This window comes from Meleagris gallopavo, chromosome 1 (genome assembly GCF_905368555.1).
Source record: "Meleagris gallopavo chromosome 1, MGAL_WU_HG_1.1, whole genome shotgun sequence".
NCBI classification, from domain to species: Eukaryota; Metazoa; Chordata; class Aves; order Galliformes; family Phasianidae; genus Meleagris; species Meleagris gallopavo.
In genome coordinates this window covers 112,440,537-112,459,787 of record NC_139404.1, presented here as the reverse complement: position 1 = coordinate 112,459,787, position 19,251 = coordinate 112,440,537, and the positions used below count along the sequence as shown (strand labels likewise).

The following is a 19,251-nucleotide window of genomic DNA, read 5'->3' as shown; positions in this document are numbered from 1 at the left end:
GCGCTGCTGTAAAGGTCATCCCTGGCAGCAGCTTAACCAGGAATGGCTGTGGGGACAGCTCACCAGGCAGGAACTTACAGAACAAGACATACCCTGGGAGCCAGAAGCAAATCTTCATAAAAAAAAATAACAGAAAAGATAACAACAGCAACAAACACAACAGCCACCCAACTTTATATCACAGGTTACTCCCACCAGAGCAACAGGTGTGCAACACTGGTAGTAGGTGGACATTCGGACTAGAGGATCTTAGAGGTCTTTTCAAACCTTCAGGATTCTATGAATACACTGCCCTCTAAATGCTGCACTGAAGAAGTAGTCTTATCAAACAGCGCAGGATGCTTAGAACATGAAAGGAAGCTCTTTGCTACAAGAGCAAGTCTTCAACCCAAGAAGCACACTACTGACACTTCAGTATGCAAGCACAAAGTATGGCTTCAAGGTACTTTTACCTCACTAGGATAAAGACAATACTCACAAAACCTCTCACAGAAAGTTTGCCTTGCTCACCACCACCCCAGCACTTTCCAAGTTCAACTTCCCACACCAGCTCTAACTATTCTATGAAGTATAACATGCACTGGGTCGTCACTGCTGTTTCTTAGACAAAACAGAGAACTTTCAGACATTTTCCAACTGCACAAAAGCACCGTTATAGTACAGCTCGCTTATTGGGCCAGCACATACAGCTTCCAAAGGAGTTAAATTCATTGCAGCTCCCCGAGCACTTGTGTTGCAAATGAGTAAAGGCTGAATGGTCTATAAATACCTTTACTACCATGGATTTGGTTTCTTTCCAGGATTAAGCAAAAAAGAGTCGAGGCACCTGAAACTTTATCCTCTACCCTCTGCGGGAACGGTACGGCTGCTGCCGCTCGCAGCTACAACACCGCTCGCAACAGAAGAGCCGCCACCCGGGCTGCTGCCACTACGGAAAAAATCAACAACAAAAAAAGCCCAACTAAACTAAAACTGCAGAGCAAGGTAAAGTTAAATTAATAAAGAAAAAAAAAAAAAAAGAAAGAAAGAAAGAAAGAAAAAAAGAAAGAAAACCACGAGAAAAAAGCCAGCCCGCGCCCTGCCGCGCTCCCCCCTCGCCGGGACCGACCCCGCCGGGCTGAGGGGGAGAAGCTCAGAGTGCGGGCGCCTACCGGAGCGGCTGCGGATGATATCGCGGAACTCGTCGGCGGCCGGGTCCTCCCCGGCGGAGGCAGCGGGCCCGGGGAGCCCCGCGTCAGCCATGTGCGTGGCTGAGGAGAGAGGTGGGGAGTGCCGCGGGATGAGCGGGGCAGGGGCGGCGGGAACGGTGCGTCCAAGAAGACCGGGACGGGACAGGACAGGTGCCCAGCGCCGCCGTCCGCCCTGAAATAGAGCCGCCGGCACCCCCCGCCCCCGCCCAATCGATGCGAGAGGAGCAATTAGCAAGCAAATGGGCCCCCGGGGCTGCCGAGGGGCAGGAAGCAGCCAGGCAACCCGCGAGAACCGAACCGCTATCCCTGCGGCTTTCTTCTCGCTGCGGGCTGACCCTGAGCAGCAATGCGTGAGGGCGCAAAGGGGGCATTTCGGCTTCCTTGCCGGGGGAACCTCACAGCTGGTAGCCAAGTGTCTCGTAACAATTGAACAACACCACGGTGGTTATCTTTTTCATCTCTTTTTCACCCCTTTCTGAGTCATCCTCACGATGGTCTGAGGATGATCCTTATGAGTGCGAAGGATCCTGTACACCTTAACGAGTCCTTGCTTAAGGGTCCTGTAGGCTCAGTGAGGCGCTAGTGGCAGCGCACAGAGCTGGCAGACACGGGGAAGGCATCTGAAGGTACCGGCGCTGCAGCCTTCTGACAACTGTGGTTTCCTCAGATCTGTTTTCATTAACCTTTGGCAAAAGAGGATACAGAAAAGCGTTTTCCCATGTGTTTGATAAGGAAAAGGGACAGCTTACTCCCCTGTTGTCACAGATAAGGAATAAAACACTTCATTCTGGCTTTGGTTCTTTACTCCCTTCTGTTAAATGTCAGCTTGATCAACTGCCTCCGCCCCACCTTCATAGAATCATAGAATATCCTCAGTTGGAAGAGACTCACAAGGATCATTGAGTCCAACTCCTACTTTCCTGGAAGATTTCTCGAAATAATAATTAGCTCCACTGCCATTATGCCAGCATTCAGCCCACAATCATGACTGTGACCATGACCCCGGCCTTTTCACCATGACCATGAATGACTTCCAGCCTAGGCCCTGTCATGGTGAACCCAACTCTGTCCCCATAACCTCCAGCCCACCATCATAACTACGACTCCTGTCCTACTACCATGACGTCAACCTCTAACTCACTAGCACGACCACGACCAGTCCCACTGTCATGACCATGACAGCTCGAAGTCTTAACATCACAACAGTGACTCCACCCACAGCCCATCACCATGGTACCAACCCAGAGCCCTACTCGTGACCATGACTCTCATCACAACATTACCAGCCCCACAATGGTCAGCATGTCCCATCCACCATGGCCATGTCTGGATTTCTCATCCCTGGAGACATTCAAGGTCAGGCTGGACAGGGCTCTGAGCAACTTGATCTAGCTGTAGGTGTCCCTGTTTATTGCAGAGGAGTCGTACTAGATGACCTTAAACATCCCTTACAGCTCAAACAATTCTATGATTCTGTTTCCCCAGAGCTTCAGCCGTCAACACACACCCTGCTCCTACAGCCATGACTCAGTCCTCAGAGACCTTGGTACCTGCTAGGCCTCTCTGGGGAACATGGCCTCTGCAAGCCCAATGGAGGTGCTTTCATTCCTCTCCCTTCAATTTTCTTTCCCCTTTGAAACTCAAGATGTGCTTTCCACAGGTGCAGCTTCCTCATCTCAGCAGGCCCCCACATAGCTGGCATCACCTCATGGGGCAAGAAACCAGGCACGGGAAGCAAATGTGCTGGGATGTGTTGAAGAGCTCACTCTCCCTATGGCAGAAACCAAACTCCTAAAAACTTTGCATTACGATATTAACAGTAAGGAGACATAATCTCCTATTTGTATTTGCTAGTTTGCAAGACAACATGACATATTTAATACAAATTTAGCTTAACTGCTGATCAGTTTTAACACCAATTCACAGACTATTCATAAGCAGATACTTACGAAGGATGGGAAATTAAGGATAATCTGTAGAAAGGATGCATGTTTTTATTTGTAGTTTGCATAGATGTAGGACTTAAATCTCTTTGTGTATGCCAGAGTATATCAGAAGAAATTTACTCGTTTGAAGACAGTAGAGTTAAATTGAATAAAACAGAATAAAACTAGGTAAGAAAACCAGGTTAGACACAGTGGAAAGAACAGTTGGAAGAAGACTTTTTATAGGCACAAACATGGTGTTAATTAAACACCGAGGAAGGGGCTTGTCCCCATTTTGAGCAGTGAGGCATACACTGAGGTATTGCCTAGTGGCTGGGCCTACTCTCTTGTTTTTCATGAAGACTGTTATGAGATGAAATAGGTGGGAAATCTTGAACACTGTGGTTTTTCCAGAATATTTTTCAGTCTTGTATTTTTGATCATCAATGTTTATTATTTTAACAGAGAGTAGAAAAAAATAAATCATTGGCAACCTTAAATGAAATCATTAATCAGATTCAGAAAAGACATGAAATTGTCCTCAGATTGTCCAGGGAAGAAAGATTATATTACTTTGTGTTCTCTTTTTGAATTCCCACTGTTCACCCCTGGAGTGCTCCAACGCTCAAAAACCTCCAGTGATGTCATGTTGGCTCTCACCACATGGGTTCTTGCTAGAAAATGGGACTGAGATCAGATTACAGGCTGGGTTGCAGTGCTGTGCTACAGAGCAGAGCCTGCAGTTTATCCTCCAATATTACAGGTCTCTTTAATAACTCCCCCCAAGTTTGTCCCAGTCTGTCCTCTCAGTTCACACAGTCCTATGTCAATCCAGACTTTTAGTAATTCATGTCTGTCTCTTTACCTCATTTTCTCAACTTCTTTTCCTTTTTATGTGGACTTTCTTTTTGCACTCTGGTATTTTAGCAAAGGCGGCAGTTTGTACGTGCCTTCCTCTCCCCTATAATAGCTATAGCATTGCAGAATTTAAAAGTGGGACTCATCCGCTCCTTAACAGCTGATCCACAGCCTCACAAGTGTTGTCTGTTTTGTCTTCAAAGTCATTTGGGGAACTTGTATAGCTGCTTCCTGCTTCTTATTCCATCTCATCTTTTGTCTGTTTCTGAGTACAACATGGAGGGAAGATAATTTTGCCTCTTTATGGCTACGTTCTGAACACTGTTATTCTGTTAGAGAACTGTAGAATGAAGCCAATCAGGATAGAGACGAAAATTTCATGACTGACACTTCTGTCACTCCAGACTGTCTATATCAGTAGCCAAAATCTCATTACTGTAATTTGAAAATGGAGAAGTATCTTAACTAAATGCTAAATCTGTTCCATGCGGTTTTACAGACCTATCGAGTTTGTCTGCAGTACTTCAGTGCTAGAAGTCTCATCAGATTTGATTTGCTTTATGAACAGGCGTACTTTCTTAGTGTGCTGTACCTGAAATTTTGGGCTAAGTAAGATATTCACAGTGCATTTCTTCAAACACCAGCTGCTCCACCCCACGTGCATATGTTTGCAGGGCTGCTCTTAATTTAGTTCTGATTATCTCAAATATTCTCAAGAATTCAATGCTTTTTTGCAGTACTTCACGTGGCTTTTGTTGTTATTCTGTTTATGGCTCTTCTTCATTCCCACAAACAGAATCCTAGAGATGGAATAGATATCTGATAATCTAATCTAATCACAGATCTTTCCTAAATATGTAAACCTCTGAAGTCCAAACCCAGGTAAAGCATAAAAGCAATACATATTCCATTCTTTCAATAAGGGGATTCCATTGAGTTACTAATAAAAAACAGTTTATGCACTCGTTTTTTTCCAGAATAATTTTTCTAATCTTCAAATGAATAATTTTTTCTAGTGAGGAATTAGGTTGCTAAATGTCACAGAAAATCTTTGTCATGTCAGAACAACCAGGTAGTCCAGAAATTGATGTGTTTTAAGCTAAAACACAGAACAGGGCTCAGAGAAGATTATGCTGATGCTTTTACTGCTACAGAACTGACATACAATACAGTTTAAATTCTGAAGAATGTCAAGTCTTTGAACCTTAATTATCATCTCTGAAATCTTAGGAGCATAATGAGTGTTTAAAAAAAAAAAAAAGAAAAATCAAACTCAGCACTAATCTCTTGGTTTTGATAGCCAGTGCTAATCACATCACTTCAGAAATGTTGTTATTTAAGCCTCCATGTGTATGTATGTGCATCTACTTGTGTATACATATGTGTATATATAAACATATGTATGTATGTAAATGTAGAATGTACTTTCCTCATTACTTAGTGTTGGAGAGCATATGTTCAGGACAGATTTCACTAAATGGCTACCAGCAACTCCTATTAGTTCTGGGGGACGAATTATCTGTATACTAAAGGCATATCCTTTGATTCCCCCTAAATATACGTGTTTTTTCTCAGTTACATGTTCAAAGGTGGACTAGTAATGTTGATGTTGCTGCTTAATGTCAATTTTGAGTTGGAATAAGCATTTGCTTATTCAGAAGTAGACCTTATCCACCATTTTTGCACCATAAATGCAACATAGTAAATATTAAAACATGGCCAAAAACACAGATGGGATGTAGTTCTGACTTTGAAATTGGTAATTGTACTCTTTTGAGGAAAGATCCAAAATTTCAGTAGAAAATTTAAAAAAACTGAAATCCTAAAAAATCATGCATGTTTTTTCCAGTGGCTCACGTTACATTCCAGTTTTGTTGAACCATTTGGGATATTTCAGCACTTTTTCTGCAATTTGATTAAGTTTGGTAGGGAAGTTGTTGATAAAAATCAAACTCAAAATAGAAGAGCACTCTCTCCCTTGAAAAAAAGGTTGCTAGCATTTATTCTTCCCACAATGTGTGACCCATCCCATATTAAAAACAGTTCTTTGGCTATCTGGGATTCACTACTTACATTATTTTTCAATTATTTTATAAATCAATATGAATAAACAGTCACAAAACATACATAAAAGCTCCCCATGAGGTAATTTATGCCTTAAAATGATTGCTTTGAAGCAAAAAGGATTTGTGACTGTATTACAGAATTCATCTGATACTAACTAATTTATGTCAACTTCCTCAGCTAACAAGAATCACATGATGTAAATGGAAAATACCTACTGGTATTGAGAATAAAGAGCTAATTTCTTTGCATCTTTCATAACTGCTTTTCAAGACTGCATATAGTTTTTTGTCAGAGCCGATTAAAAAGCTTGTTTTTCATCTTAGAATTAGTTTTATAACCTATTCAAGCAAAACTGAAAATCAGCACTCTAAAACAGTGACAAAAACCTGCAAGCTTATTTACTGATTAGTACTTACCAAACTGGTGAACTGCTTACCTCCTGGGAACAAAACTACTGGTGCAAACTGCACAAAATCTTGTGGTGGATAGTGTTCTGCTTTTTTTTCTGCATTTTTTTGCTGCTACGATGTTTGTGGTGTTGAAGATTTATTAGAAAGCTACACACAAATCAGCATAGTAAAATGCTTACTTTAGGCTTGATTTTTAGGGTACTTAATTCTGGAGAAAAATGTACGTTGAATCTATAATAAAAAGGCTTTTAAATAACTGAAACTAAGTAAAAATAAATGGCAAAAAGAATTATTTATCGCACAGTGACATATTCTGTGTTAAAACCCTTGTACTAAAAAGTTACAGAACAACCTCTCAGTTACAGCAGTCATAACCATATTTACAAGGGCAACCAGCATTGCCTCATGCATAGATTTTTGCACTCTCTGTGAAGTAGGTCCTAATTACACTTTCATGGCACTCATTAGACATCTCTTGGCTTCCACTGTCACATGCAGTAAATATTTAGGTTCCGATCCTTATAGATATTTAGACATCTAGTTGTCATTTCAAACTCATAAGAATTAGGAATCAAGTATGTTCTTCCAAAGCCAGAATTATTGAAATTTTCTGCTAGGAAAGTGTGTTAGAAACTTTCGTGGACAAAATCAGATTGTCTCATGGCCACGGTTTATGGACTGATTTGGCCCAGTTCTGTGACTAGTGGGGCGGAGGGACCCGTAGATCTGTGCCCCAGAAAAGGATAAGGGAAAAGGATAGAAAGACAGGCCTAAAACAAAACATGGGCAATGATCTGAAGAGAAACAAACAAATTTACTAAATAAGATATCGGAATTCAAGATAACACACTATAATACAATATAATAAAATACAATTAGAATTGGAGCTAATAAATCAAATATAACGAGAGCGATTGTCCAAAAACTGAAGGCCTTACTCTAATGCTGAGGTGAGATGTACAGTCAGGACGAGCAGAAGGGAGGAGAGCAAGATCCTGTGACTTTGCTAAGGATTTTCTCTCTTCTATGAACACATAGTCCTCTGGGAGATGTAGTTCTTCTTCTCTTCTGGGACAGGCACCCAGAACTGGAGCATTAACTCTTTAACTCCCAGTGCACTACATGATGTTATGATGTGGAATACCAATAACCAAAAATAATAAAACCATGAGATCACAATAATCTGATTTCAACACTGCCGTTTTTGCAATACAGACTTCAGTAAACCAGTCTCTTTATAGGAAATTTTTGAAGTACACTCCACTGAATTTTTATGTGATTTCTATTTGTGTTTTTTTTTTTTTTTTTTATGGAGAATGCAAGGAAAAAAAGGAAAAAGGTAAAATTTAAATATATGTGGCTGAAAAATTGACTACTTCTTTCACTGTCAATAGCCTTACACATGTGTAAAGGCACTGTGTAACTTCAGGAATGTGAGTAGAAATAGAAAAAATACGCAAATAGTGTTGTAATAACCTATGTATTGAAATTATGTAACAAACATTTGGACACAAATGAAAATACGAAGTCTTGATCTGTGCACTTGAATTAAAAACGATTCACAGGTATTATTTAAAATAGCTGTATTATCAAGTACTATGTTAAGAACAGGGCCAAATTTTAGATATGTTGGCAAAGGCTGCCAAAAAATCTAGTGATCAAGAATTTCCGTTTCACCATGTTCTTCGTAAAATTCCACTCAATTTATTTTTTTAAGCTGCATTGCTTAAGAAGGAAAACGTCATTCTGAGGCATAGTGTTAATTAACTTTGGGACATACAAAACAGTTGTTAAAGAAGCATAATGATTGGAGCTTACTAAAACATTTTGGGTAAGCTTCAGCGTGGAGTGCAGTTTGAGAAGATAGCTTAAAATGGATATTATGTTTTCTTAAATGGTTAAAATTATGAAAAGGAGAAGAGTGAGAGGAACTACACTAGTCTAATTTTCCATTGTTAAAATTGTAGTTATTGGCTCAGGTTTGTATGATTTTACAGATAGACCTTTTTAACATGAGGTTAATTAGCAAGGCTTCTCAAAGACTTTCAGTTTTCTGGTATAACTCTAGCCAAGCTCAGCAACAGCTGATAATCACTGTCAGTACATGATTGTTCACTTATCTTTTTGAAAGCAGTGTGCAGACAAGTTCAATTCATGCAAGTCATGTTTGCACGTAACTGAGTCACTATATAAATGGGAACTGAATGTCTCTCATACTGGTTCTCTCAGCAAAAGCCAAGGACTGCTATACATTTATGTAGACTAAATACCTGGCTCTTTCAAGATTAGTCTTCAAGGCTTCACTTGGAATTTTTGCTGTCAAGTGCTTCTTCTGTGAAGAAAGTCAGATTTCATCTTCTTGGACTGACAGGGATTTTCATCAAGCACTAATCCACATTCGAAATACATGCAACGAAAACCTAGTTTTGAATGACATTTTTTCAAGGGCTTTTTAATTCTTGTCATCCTCAAGCATATCTATAGATTCATCTGTCAACTGCGAAGCAGTTGCTCTGATAAATCATTGTGATTGTAGAGGGATTTCTACAAAAATGGTTTAAATAATTGCATTGAGATTGAAGGGCTATTGACTAGAAAGGACTGGGGAAGTTAGAAGTATTTGAATCTTTCAGTAGAAAAGAAGGAAGAATGAAGCAAGAGGTCATTCTTTTCTAGTAAAATTCCTCAATTACCTGCAGAGGTAACAGGCAGCTTTTAGTCAGATCCATTTACGATTAGAGTACATTAACAAGCCTGGCTATCATATATATGAATTACATGTCTTTCTATACCTAATACTATATAATATGTTTTGCACTTTCAAATATTTGTAAAGAAATTATGTATCTGGTACATTGAATCCAATTTCTTACATTTGAAATATTAAGGGAGAAACACACACTATTGTACTTCTGCAAAGTGCCGCTGGCAAGTTGAAGGCATGCAGTCAGAAATCTCTTTATATATGAATCACTCAGTGTGACCATGATCCTTTCACACTTTGGAACATTCCTAGTTTTATCCACCCCCTTTGCTGTTCTTTCACATCTCAAGGTATAACAAGAGCAAGGAGGCTTCTATGGGGCTGGGGACTATGGGAGCTCCACATAGAGTTGGTCAAGGCAGGCCCCAGCCCCCATCACCTCCCTGAGGAAGGGAATGGGTCTGTGATGTGGGCTTGTGTGTAGGCCCAGCTGGGCAGGACCTATGGCAGAGCTGTGGAGAGCTGAAACTCAGCACTGCTGTAGCCTTGCTGGGGCAGGGGCTGGTGGTCCTGTGGTTGATGTGGGGTCCAGTATGTAGACAGGATGGGAGAGCCTGAGTGGCCTACTATGGGGCAGTCAGGGCTGGGGTGCCCGCAGGGCTCTGTCTGTGTAGAAATGGAGGACCATGTTAAAGATTGTTTGTTGTTGTTGTTGTTTTAATTAAGCTGTTACTTATATGGTAATATATATCTGCATGCAAACTTTCAGAAAGAAAAATAACAAGGTCATCTCATAGTCAATAGAAACCTATGTACTCCCTTAAAACCTGCTTATCTGTCACTCTCTGAGCTTCGTGTTTCAGCAGAAATTTGAAATTAAGAGCTACGGCCAAAGAGATGGAGAATGAAAAATGTGCAACCAGCATTGGCCTGCAGCCAACCTCCTCCTGCCCCCTCTGCACTATCACACTTTTGAGAGACAATATCCTGACTGACTTTGCCTTACTGTTGTGCCCTTGACATACACTGATGCCATCCCAATGTCTGCATCTAGCAACTGCACAGACTTGCTGTCAGCACATTGTGGTCAGGCAGAATATGCTCTTCAGCTTCATTGAGAGCAATAGCCAGCTTCACACAACTCAAGGTTGTGTTTCAAAGGGACTCTGCAACCCCTCTGTTATTCTACAGGATAAGTAGAGAGAAAGGTCTTGTCATCTCTAGAAGAAGGCTTATTCCTCTGCAGGAAAACAATTTTGAAAGACAGCGTGGAATTGTAGTTCTCCGATGCTGGAGTCAGTGCATTGTACCAAAGAGTTTGATGTCTACACTGCAAAAAGTCTAAGAAGGCAGTGTTGATATGACTTGTATGGGGAGCAGATCATCCAACACAATCATCTTTACAAAGTTAGCATCACAAATATAAACCTCTCTTGCATCAAAAGACTTCAAGCCAAAACCACGTGAGGCTCCAAGTCTACTGTCAAATGCATTATGCACGTGAGCATAAGCAGACTTCCTAAGAAAGAGCAATGGGAAACTTGAGTAACCAACCTGTAACATTTTCCCCTAATGCTAATTTCAATTTGCATTTCAGAGAATAAAATTGTTTATTTCCACATATTTATTGTCTCACTACAATAGGATAAACACAGAACACATGCATCTTCAGGTGCATGATGATCACTGAATACTTCTAGCATACACATGCCAATATTTTTCTTCATTCTTGCCAGTTATTTTTAGTGGAACATACGATGTTGTCATCAAGATGGAAATTAAAATGTCTCTGAATGTCCTTTTACAATTTTATGTGGGAAAGATTAGTATTAAATCACCATTGTCTCCCAAGTTAGTTTCTTGTGGAGTCTGCCAAGGAATTAGGAAATAACATTCCCTAACATTAATTTTATATTATTATTTATATGTTTATTATTTTCCTTAATATACAGATGCTTTTCGTTTGGGATGTTAATGAAATATGTTGAATGGAGTAATGAACACTGCGTTGTAACTAAGAAGTGATGGCAGACAGATAACAAGTGGACAGCATTCAGCAGTTTTACATGCCTCCCAGTGCACAGCAGGGTGGTAATGTGGGTTGCTTGTTCGACATATTCATCTTCTATTCTTGTGTAGTTCAGCCTGTCAGCTTCAGCTTATGTAGTTCATCATGATGACTGCAAAAACAAATACCACAGATGTAATATAAATGATATAAAATATAAGGATAAATAGAAGGACATCATCCTTCCTAATGGAAACAGTTATGCCATTTAAGTACAGCTGAGTGGAGGTGGATAGACATTGAGAAGCAGTCAGTGCAACTTTTCAAACAGCTGTAAGAATTCTTATTTCAACTTGTTACTTCCCTTCTATCAGCTCTATAGTGTTTTATTGCTCATCCAATCTTCCTTTTGCTATTAACTTATATTTTAGCAGCTTTTCGTATTTCTGGTGATGAAATTAGCAACTAGGTTCTCACTCACACTAAAATGTGTTTATGCATGGAATCAACTTCAGAGGATGTAGAGCCCAGCTCTGTTTTCTGGACTAATCAAAGGCAAGAGTACAGGGCTAGTCAGAAGACTGGCTGAAGAAGAGAATACACCACACTGAATGAAGTTTACACTAAACTCAGTATTCATGAATTGGCTGTATTTCTACTACATCTCCGTTCACTACTGCCTCTGCAACAGAAGGTCCCTGAAATCAGCAGTGGTGTCTGATTTGCTTTACCCATTTGAGAACAGTGTTTGTGAAAAAAAAAATCCATGCAAGACCCACTCCACAGTAAGGACAAAACAAAAAAGAAAAAGAAAGAAAGGAAAGAGGAAACAAAAACAAAGAAACAAACAAAAAAACAAATTAAATCCACCAGATATTACTTTATTGCTTCATTTGAATTACAATTTGAAACATTTTTTGGTTGTGCTGATAAATTCTTAAATTTCACTGTTTTTGTCTCAAACCGTACCAAAAAATGCATCTCTTTAACCACTTAATGTAGTGGAAAGTTTTAAAAGTGTTGATAGGAAAGCACTGCAGCAATGTTACCAAAATGTTTTTCTTAGCTACCATTCAGATATATTTCATTGTGAAAAAACATTGCAATATAATGTACCAAAGAAACATTTTAACAGTACAGGAATGAAATATTTGGACATTACTGAAATGAAAAGAGAAAGTTCCAAATGAGAAAGTCGAAAACAATTGTTCTGAAACTCATAAAATCAGAAAATATTCTCTGACAAAACATTTTCATTTAGACAGAACAATATTTTCTGTCATGATATTGTTCTCTTAACATTTTTATTTCAGCAAGCCCTAGGAATTATTTGCTTATTTTTTTTAAAGTAATGAAAATCATACATGTGGTCCTGAAAGCGATATAGCTCTGAAAATATGGGACTATTTCAAAAAAATAAATAAAAACATACAATACTTCCCCCTTTCCCCTTCTCCCTCCCCCCATTCTATTCCCTCTCTCTCCCCTTCAACTTTCACAAATTTATACCAATTTTCTCTCTACCCCAGTGACAACATGATTATCCACAAAGGAAAGCCAGTGACAAATGACATCCTACAGACCACTTGCTTGCTCCATGAACTGCTTCAGTGTCCCTATTTCCCTCTGTGCTTGGCACTTGGTGTCTCAATACCCCATACTCTCCCCATAACCTCTTCACTGAAGAGGAAGCAGGAACAGACCTACCAGACTGAAGGAAAAAGGAGCACACGGTCTTCATATTAAGATTATTCACAGGTTGATTGCATCTGCACAAGGAGACCTCATGGAGCCAGGGGGTCATTTAGAGAATCAGTGTATGGAAGATCATTTTTGTCCATAATATGCTTTCAGATTTCTGTTTCTAACAGAGGGGAAAAAAAGAAAAAAAAAAAGAAAAAAAAAAGGAAAGAAAGATAAACTTCACATTTCTTATGTTCAGCTCAGTGTATTTTTGGAAACATAAATGTTTTAAAATGCTCCAGTCTCACATGTGAATTAATGTCATCCCTTTTGATGATGATTAAAACAGGCTAGCAAACAGCCTTCCCCCAGGAAAGGAACAAGAAAATATTCTGCAACAGAATATTTGAAGACATAAGAGAGGATTAGGAGATGAAATATTTCTGTACAAAATTTAAGAGATGCAGTTCTTTCAAGTAATCAACTCTGTGCCCAAGTCCATGATATTAAAGGTAATGCTATGAAAGACAGATGTTTCACAGGTGGAGCCGACAAAGCACTTAAATGTAACAGTGTATATTTGGCGTAATAAAGGATCTGTCCCAACATAAGTAGACTGAACTGGTTCCTAAATCTTTGTGGCAATGACATTCAAGGTTTCAACACCATGAATATGCCTTTCTGTGCCCTTCCCTTTTACCTTGTCAACGGAGGGATAAAAGTCATCTGGAACAGTGCAAACAAGAAGAAATGAACATAGTTTGCATGCTCTTTATCAGAAATGTGTCACTGGTGTTCTTCTGGACATCTTTTATTTAGACAACTTGCAACACTGAGTTGGATGCCTGGATAGAGGTAACTTTTGTTAATGTCATTGCACAGTCTGTGATACAAAGGTAGAGCAGCATTCCAGCCCTATGGAGTGAGCTTTCCATGCCTGAACACCAAAAGAAACTACCAAAGGTGATTTGGCTTATCCTGCAGGTTTGATGCTCACACAATGCCATTTTTTAGGAATATCATCCTCATGTGCATAAAAGAAAAAAATATATATTTGAATTATGCTGAAAGAGCAATAAAAATGTATTTTTTGAATAATGGAGTTTATTTGCCACATTTTTAACATATCAGTCTCACATTTTGTCCTGTTCTGAATGTTATACTCAATAGTTAAAATAGTTAAAAGCAGACAGTTGTTGTTTCCTGTCCTCCATGGCACAATGAGAATCATTGCTGCAAGATTTTTTTTAATTATCAAGATAATAAGAATGCCAACAAAATTTAAAAGGGAAGGGAAGGGAAGAAAAAAGAGAAAGAGAAAAAGAATTTCTGTAAGATTTCAAGTTCAAACGTAAATGAATCCAGAAGGTAGACCTTCTTTGCAAACAAAGTCTGCACTTCTCCATACTGTAGATCTACCTTAAAACTAACCACACCTTTTCCAGGCCTGGAATGGTGCCAAGGGCACTGCCTACGTTTTGCAGTGTAAACCATTCACCACCTTACAAAAATCCTAGTGAGTCAGCTAGGAAAATTTACCAGGCATGAAAGGTAGGGTTCTCCTCTAACATATTTTGGTGGTATCACAGACACATAGCATTAACAGTGAATCAGGGTATCAGAATATGCATGTACAATTAAGTCAATACACAACCTTCTGGTCCTATAGTCTGCTTTTTCTCCAGTCCTTTAGTGAAAGTGGCATAGATGGAGTCTGTTGGAATCAACAAGGATTAAAGGGAAGACAAAGCTTCACCAAAATGCAGCTTATTAGCTTCTTTGCTATTTTTGGTTGGCCTAATTAGAATTTCTGCATCTTTCATTATGGCTTTGCTTCAGCGAAGTGCAAGGCCATAGTAATAATAAACATGTATCTCAATGAATAAATTATATTGTAGTTTAATATGTACTTCACTTATTTCCTGAATGGATGTTCTAACACTGTATTTCTAATTAAAAGAAAAAATGTATGAAAGGAAAATGCAGTCATGTAATTTCACAATTATTATGTTGCACAACTCAGGTGATAAAGCTTAATTTAGTCTTATCTAGTGTGCCTATTAACTTGCAGAAATTTCTAGGCAATATATCTTAAAATTGTAAGGGAATACTTTTTACAGATGTTGAAAACTCATTACTGATGAATAAACATTTAATTTGCATTATTTACTTTAAATTCATATAATTCTTCCTCTATGGTGTCTATTCACATGACAAATCTGAAGTTCAACTAGTTTTGAATTACCTGTTGGAAAGAAAAAGGGGCAACAAGAAAAATGGAGAAAGAAAAATGGACAAATAGCACACTCTTGCATTTCCTTTAAGGCTCAGAATGTGTCTTTTTATATTAGAATGTGACACTTGCTATCCTGAAAAAATGTGGAAATCTTGACTTCTGCAAATAGCAAGTGAGAAATTAATCATAATACCAAGATTATAGGAATGGCCTTACTGGCTCAGAACTTCATACATTATTTGCAGTATCTTGGATTCAGCAATGACTAGGAATTGATTTTAAGAAAAAGCACAAACACAGCAATCTTCCTCCTCATACTAGTCCAGCCACCCAGAGCTAGAATTTAAATTCTGTTTCTAACATGTTGTGATGGCTTTATCATCGAGTAATCTGTCTAATCTCACTTTGAAGTTACCGGTGTAGGTCTCTCCTGCTTCAGTCAACTCCATAGCTTCACCTGTGTACCCATATTTCTTTGTCTGCAGCTTTTCATCCGAGCCCTCTTATTTCTTGAATTATGAGAAACAGCAGTTTCCTCTCTTCTCAGTTTTGCTCATGATTTCATAGTTCTGCCAGAAACTCACTACAGCATCTCTTCTCCAGGCTGAAAAGTTTTTGTCTGTCTAATCCTTTCTCTGGGAACTGTTCTGTATCTTTTTCATCAGTGTTGCTCTTCTCTATACTTTTTCTGTTAATGCCTTTGTAGGTACAGGAAAACACGATTGTCACCTGTACTCAAGATCCACGTGCATAAAATGCCATTATGTTTTCTGCTCTGTCCTCGCTTCCTGATATTTCCTAAGAATTCCATTTTCTCTTTTGGCTGTCACTGACTACTGAGCCAACAATGTCACCAATCCAATTGAAAGACCCCTTGCAGCTGTTTTTTGCACCCCTGGGTACTCCCAGTACCACAGAAAAGCTGTCACTTCACTTTCCAGTCTTTCTCTAGATCATTTATGTACATATTGAAAAACACAAGGCCCAACAACAATCTTTACAGGACTCCAAGAGTGATTTCACTGTATTGATAGAACCGGCTATTTATACTTAGCCTTTTTTTTTTTTTTTTTTTTTTTGAGTATTTATTTGCTCATCTGTGAGCGTGAGTCTTAGAAAGAAACAATGATTGGAATACGTCGATGAGCTGTTGAAAGATTTTTTGAAACAGAAATGTACAGTAGCAACTGATGATTGGGTCTTTAAAGGAATCCTAATAGATGAGCAAGGCCAAATTTATTTCTACAAAATTCACATTGATTTTCATTGATTTTTCTCAGCGATACTGTATTTTTTCCATGTTCTTACTGATTGCTTTCTACATTATACATTTTACTAATTTGTCTGATTGGTAATCCCTAGATCACCATGGGAACCTTTTCAAAAATTTGGTATTGTATTTTCCACCTTTTCCTTTGATACCCAGACCTTTTAAAGAGGAAGTTAAGAAACCACTGTTAGTAGGATGCTATTTTAAAATAGTTCAATGCCTGTAGAACTCTGAAAGCTTGTTACTATGATATTAGTTTTTCCTGCTTTTATCCTATAAGATACATCCTCCAAAATGTCTCTCATTAAGTTTCTATCACGTTCTCCTCAAAGAGCAAAAATGCAAAGAACTGGTTTTATTTCACTCAGCTTTTACATGGTTTCTTTCACCAATATCTCTCAAATACTTCTCAAAAGAGATAAGCACCATCCCTGTTATACAAAAGAAGAAGGAAAAAAAACATTGAGAGATGAAGGACTAGACTCCATAAAGGACTGGCAGTGGGACCAGTTGTATAAATACCTAATTTCCTCTGCTCTTCTTCAGAGGTGGCTTAGCACAAGCCAGCTTTGATATGTAATTCCTGTAACTGTTTAGCATGTCACTGAGCCTGACAAGCTGCACAACCCTTCACTGCACTGGAAATAGGATACTTTTCCTGACTCCCTGCCTAGACCAGGTTGCTCAAGCCCCCTTCCAGCCAGGCCTTTAGTGCTTCCAGAGAGGGGGCATCCACAACCTCACTGGGCAACCTATTCTGCCCTCACAGTAATGAATTTCTTCCTAATATCTAGCCTAAATCTACCCTCTTCCAGTTTAAAACCTTTCCGCTTGTCCTGTTGCTACATACTCTTGTAAAAAGTCTCTCCCCAGCTTTCCTGTAGATTCCCTTCAGTTACTGGAAGGCCACTATAAGCTCTCCTCAGAGCCTTCTCTTCTCCAGACTAGAGAGCTCCGGCTCTCAGCCTGTTCTCATAGGGGAGGTGCTCCAGCCCTCTGAACATCTTCGTGACCCTCCTCTGGACCTGCTATACTGCCTCCACATTTAAGCCTATTTTAAAGGGTCCTTTTAGAATAATTAAAAATTCAGGATTTACTCGTGCCTGCCACAAACCAACAAAGATAGCTGAAAAAAAACAGAAATCCAAGACATAAGCAATTACATTATATGCAGCTATTATTTCACAAATACTTACAATCCCAAATTGGTCCGTGCATATGATGAGACTTAGGCATGTTTCATGACCCTTGAAATAACTATTCAACTCACATAGCAAATGAAAACATGAACCTGGGGGCAACTGCAGAGCATCTTTTGTTATATCTTCCTGACGTTTATGCTTTGTGCTTTATGTTTGTTCACTAACTAATGAAAACACAACATAAATTATTGCTTCCTTGTCTTGTATAAACAGACTCTAGTAATTCTGTAACTGGCAAACAAGGAGAGCAAGAGAGGCTAAACAGGATTAGCAAAGTACCAAAGCATCGTTTTTAATTACCTTCTACTTCATGCCTGATTGATCACATAATGAGGGGACTGGGAGGTAGGACACACTATTAATTGTTTTAAAGGTTATTATAATGGGTGATCTTATTAATCAGTTTTTCAACAGGAGAGATGTAAGTTCAGCTACTGCCATTCAGGTAAACAGCGTTCAAGAAGACCACCTTAGGCATGCACAATTTGCACTGCAAGATCAGCTTATCTACCTGATGATAGTCCTGTTAACTTGGAAGTGAATATTAACAGCCTACAGCACTGGATTGTCTTCATGGCATTCTTATTATACAGAGATTTCATTCATTTGGGAGGGTAACCACTATGTAGCATTAATACCAGAATTACATGAAAGTATATAAATTGGAAAGCGATATTTATTATTAATTTATTTTAGTTTCAGTGATTATTTAACAAAAACTGCATATAAGCACCTGAAAAACTTACTTGAATGCAAAGTAATGATTTAGAAGTTGAAATTAAGGGTTAGTATTTCTGGTTGCTCTTCAACCATTGCTTCCTATACCATTTTTCATTTGGAGTCATTGAATACTCTCTGCTATTCTGTATGTTAAATATATATGTGTTTATAAAAATGTTAAACAAGACAGTTGTATCCAATATGGAGCATCAGGAAACAAAAAGAAACTATATACTGATGCTCTTCTGTGCTGCTTCCCTTTTGCACTGCTGACATCAGCTGTGGGTGAGGTCTGTAACATGAAAGAACTTGTGGTCAAGGGAGCTGGTGTTTATTTATTTACTTTGTGGCTTAATGATTCTGGTATGATGCGTTGAGAGTAGTTTTTACACATTTTTGAACAGATGGGCATGATTTGTCACATCTGGATAAATACTACTGATTGCACAACTTGGAAAAATTCTGTCTGGGTTGGGGTAATATGAGTCATAGTTTCTCAAAATGATTTGTCACTGTTGCAAAACTAAGGGACAATTGCTTCTGATTGGCAATTTCTGCTCAGAAAAGACATTAGTTTTGAAGCAGCAAAACTGCTGCAGATAAAAACTTTAGAATCCACGTAAGAATTGCTTTAGTTGAAGAAGCTAGGTCTATATTTTAGTAAATATGAAATCTCTGCCTATTACATAAAACTAAAATCACTGTCTTCAGGTGATCCTGTTGGAACTATTTCAGGGCAAGATAATAAACATGCAAAGAAATATTTAAGAGGCAACTTTTTTACAGTAATATTGGGATTTGGCCAAAATATCCTCTTTGTCTTCATGAACAAAATAGTACAGTAACAAAAAATAGTTGAGGAGTAGGAAGGAAACACCCTCTGTATGTCTAGACTTACATTTAAAATTCATGTTTTGTGCAAGACTTTCTTGATACCATCCTACTGGTACTGGACTGTTTCTGCTCTCAGATCATTAT

At 38.8% G+C, this 19,251-nt stretch overlaps 1 protein-coding gene across 14 annotated transcripts in view; it reads right to left on the bottom strand.

Annotated features, from left to right (window-relative positions):
• Positions 1–1,321, bottom strand: part of DMD (dystrophin) — a 1,154,126-nt gene extending 1,152,805 nt beyond the window's left edge. For 9 of the 14 annotated variants that reach the window (XM_085210257.1, XM_085210277.1, XM_085210286.1 and 6 more), the window contains exon 1: positions 1,152–1,321. In XM_085210257.1, coding sequence (XP_085066383.1) covers positions 1,152–1,242 — 91 coding nt within the window. In that variant the 5' untranslated portion in view covers positions 1,243–1,321. The remainder of the gene's footprint in view (positions 1–1,151) is intronic. The other 5 variants (XM_085210265.1, XM_085210314.1, XM_085210303.1 and 2 more) reach the window with 2 other exon arrangements.
• Positions 1,322–19,251: the final 17,930 nt, after the last annotated feature.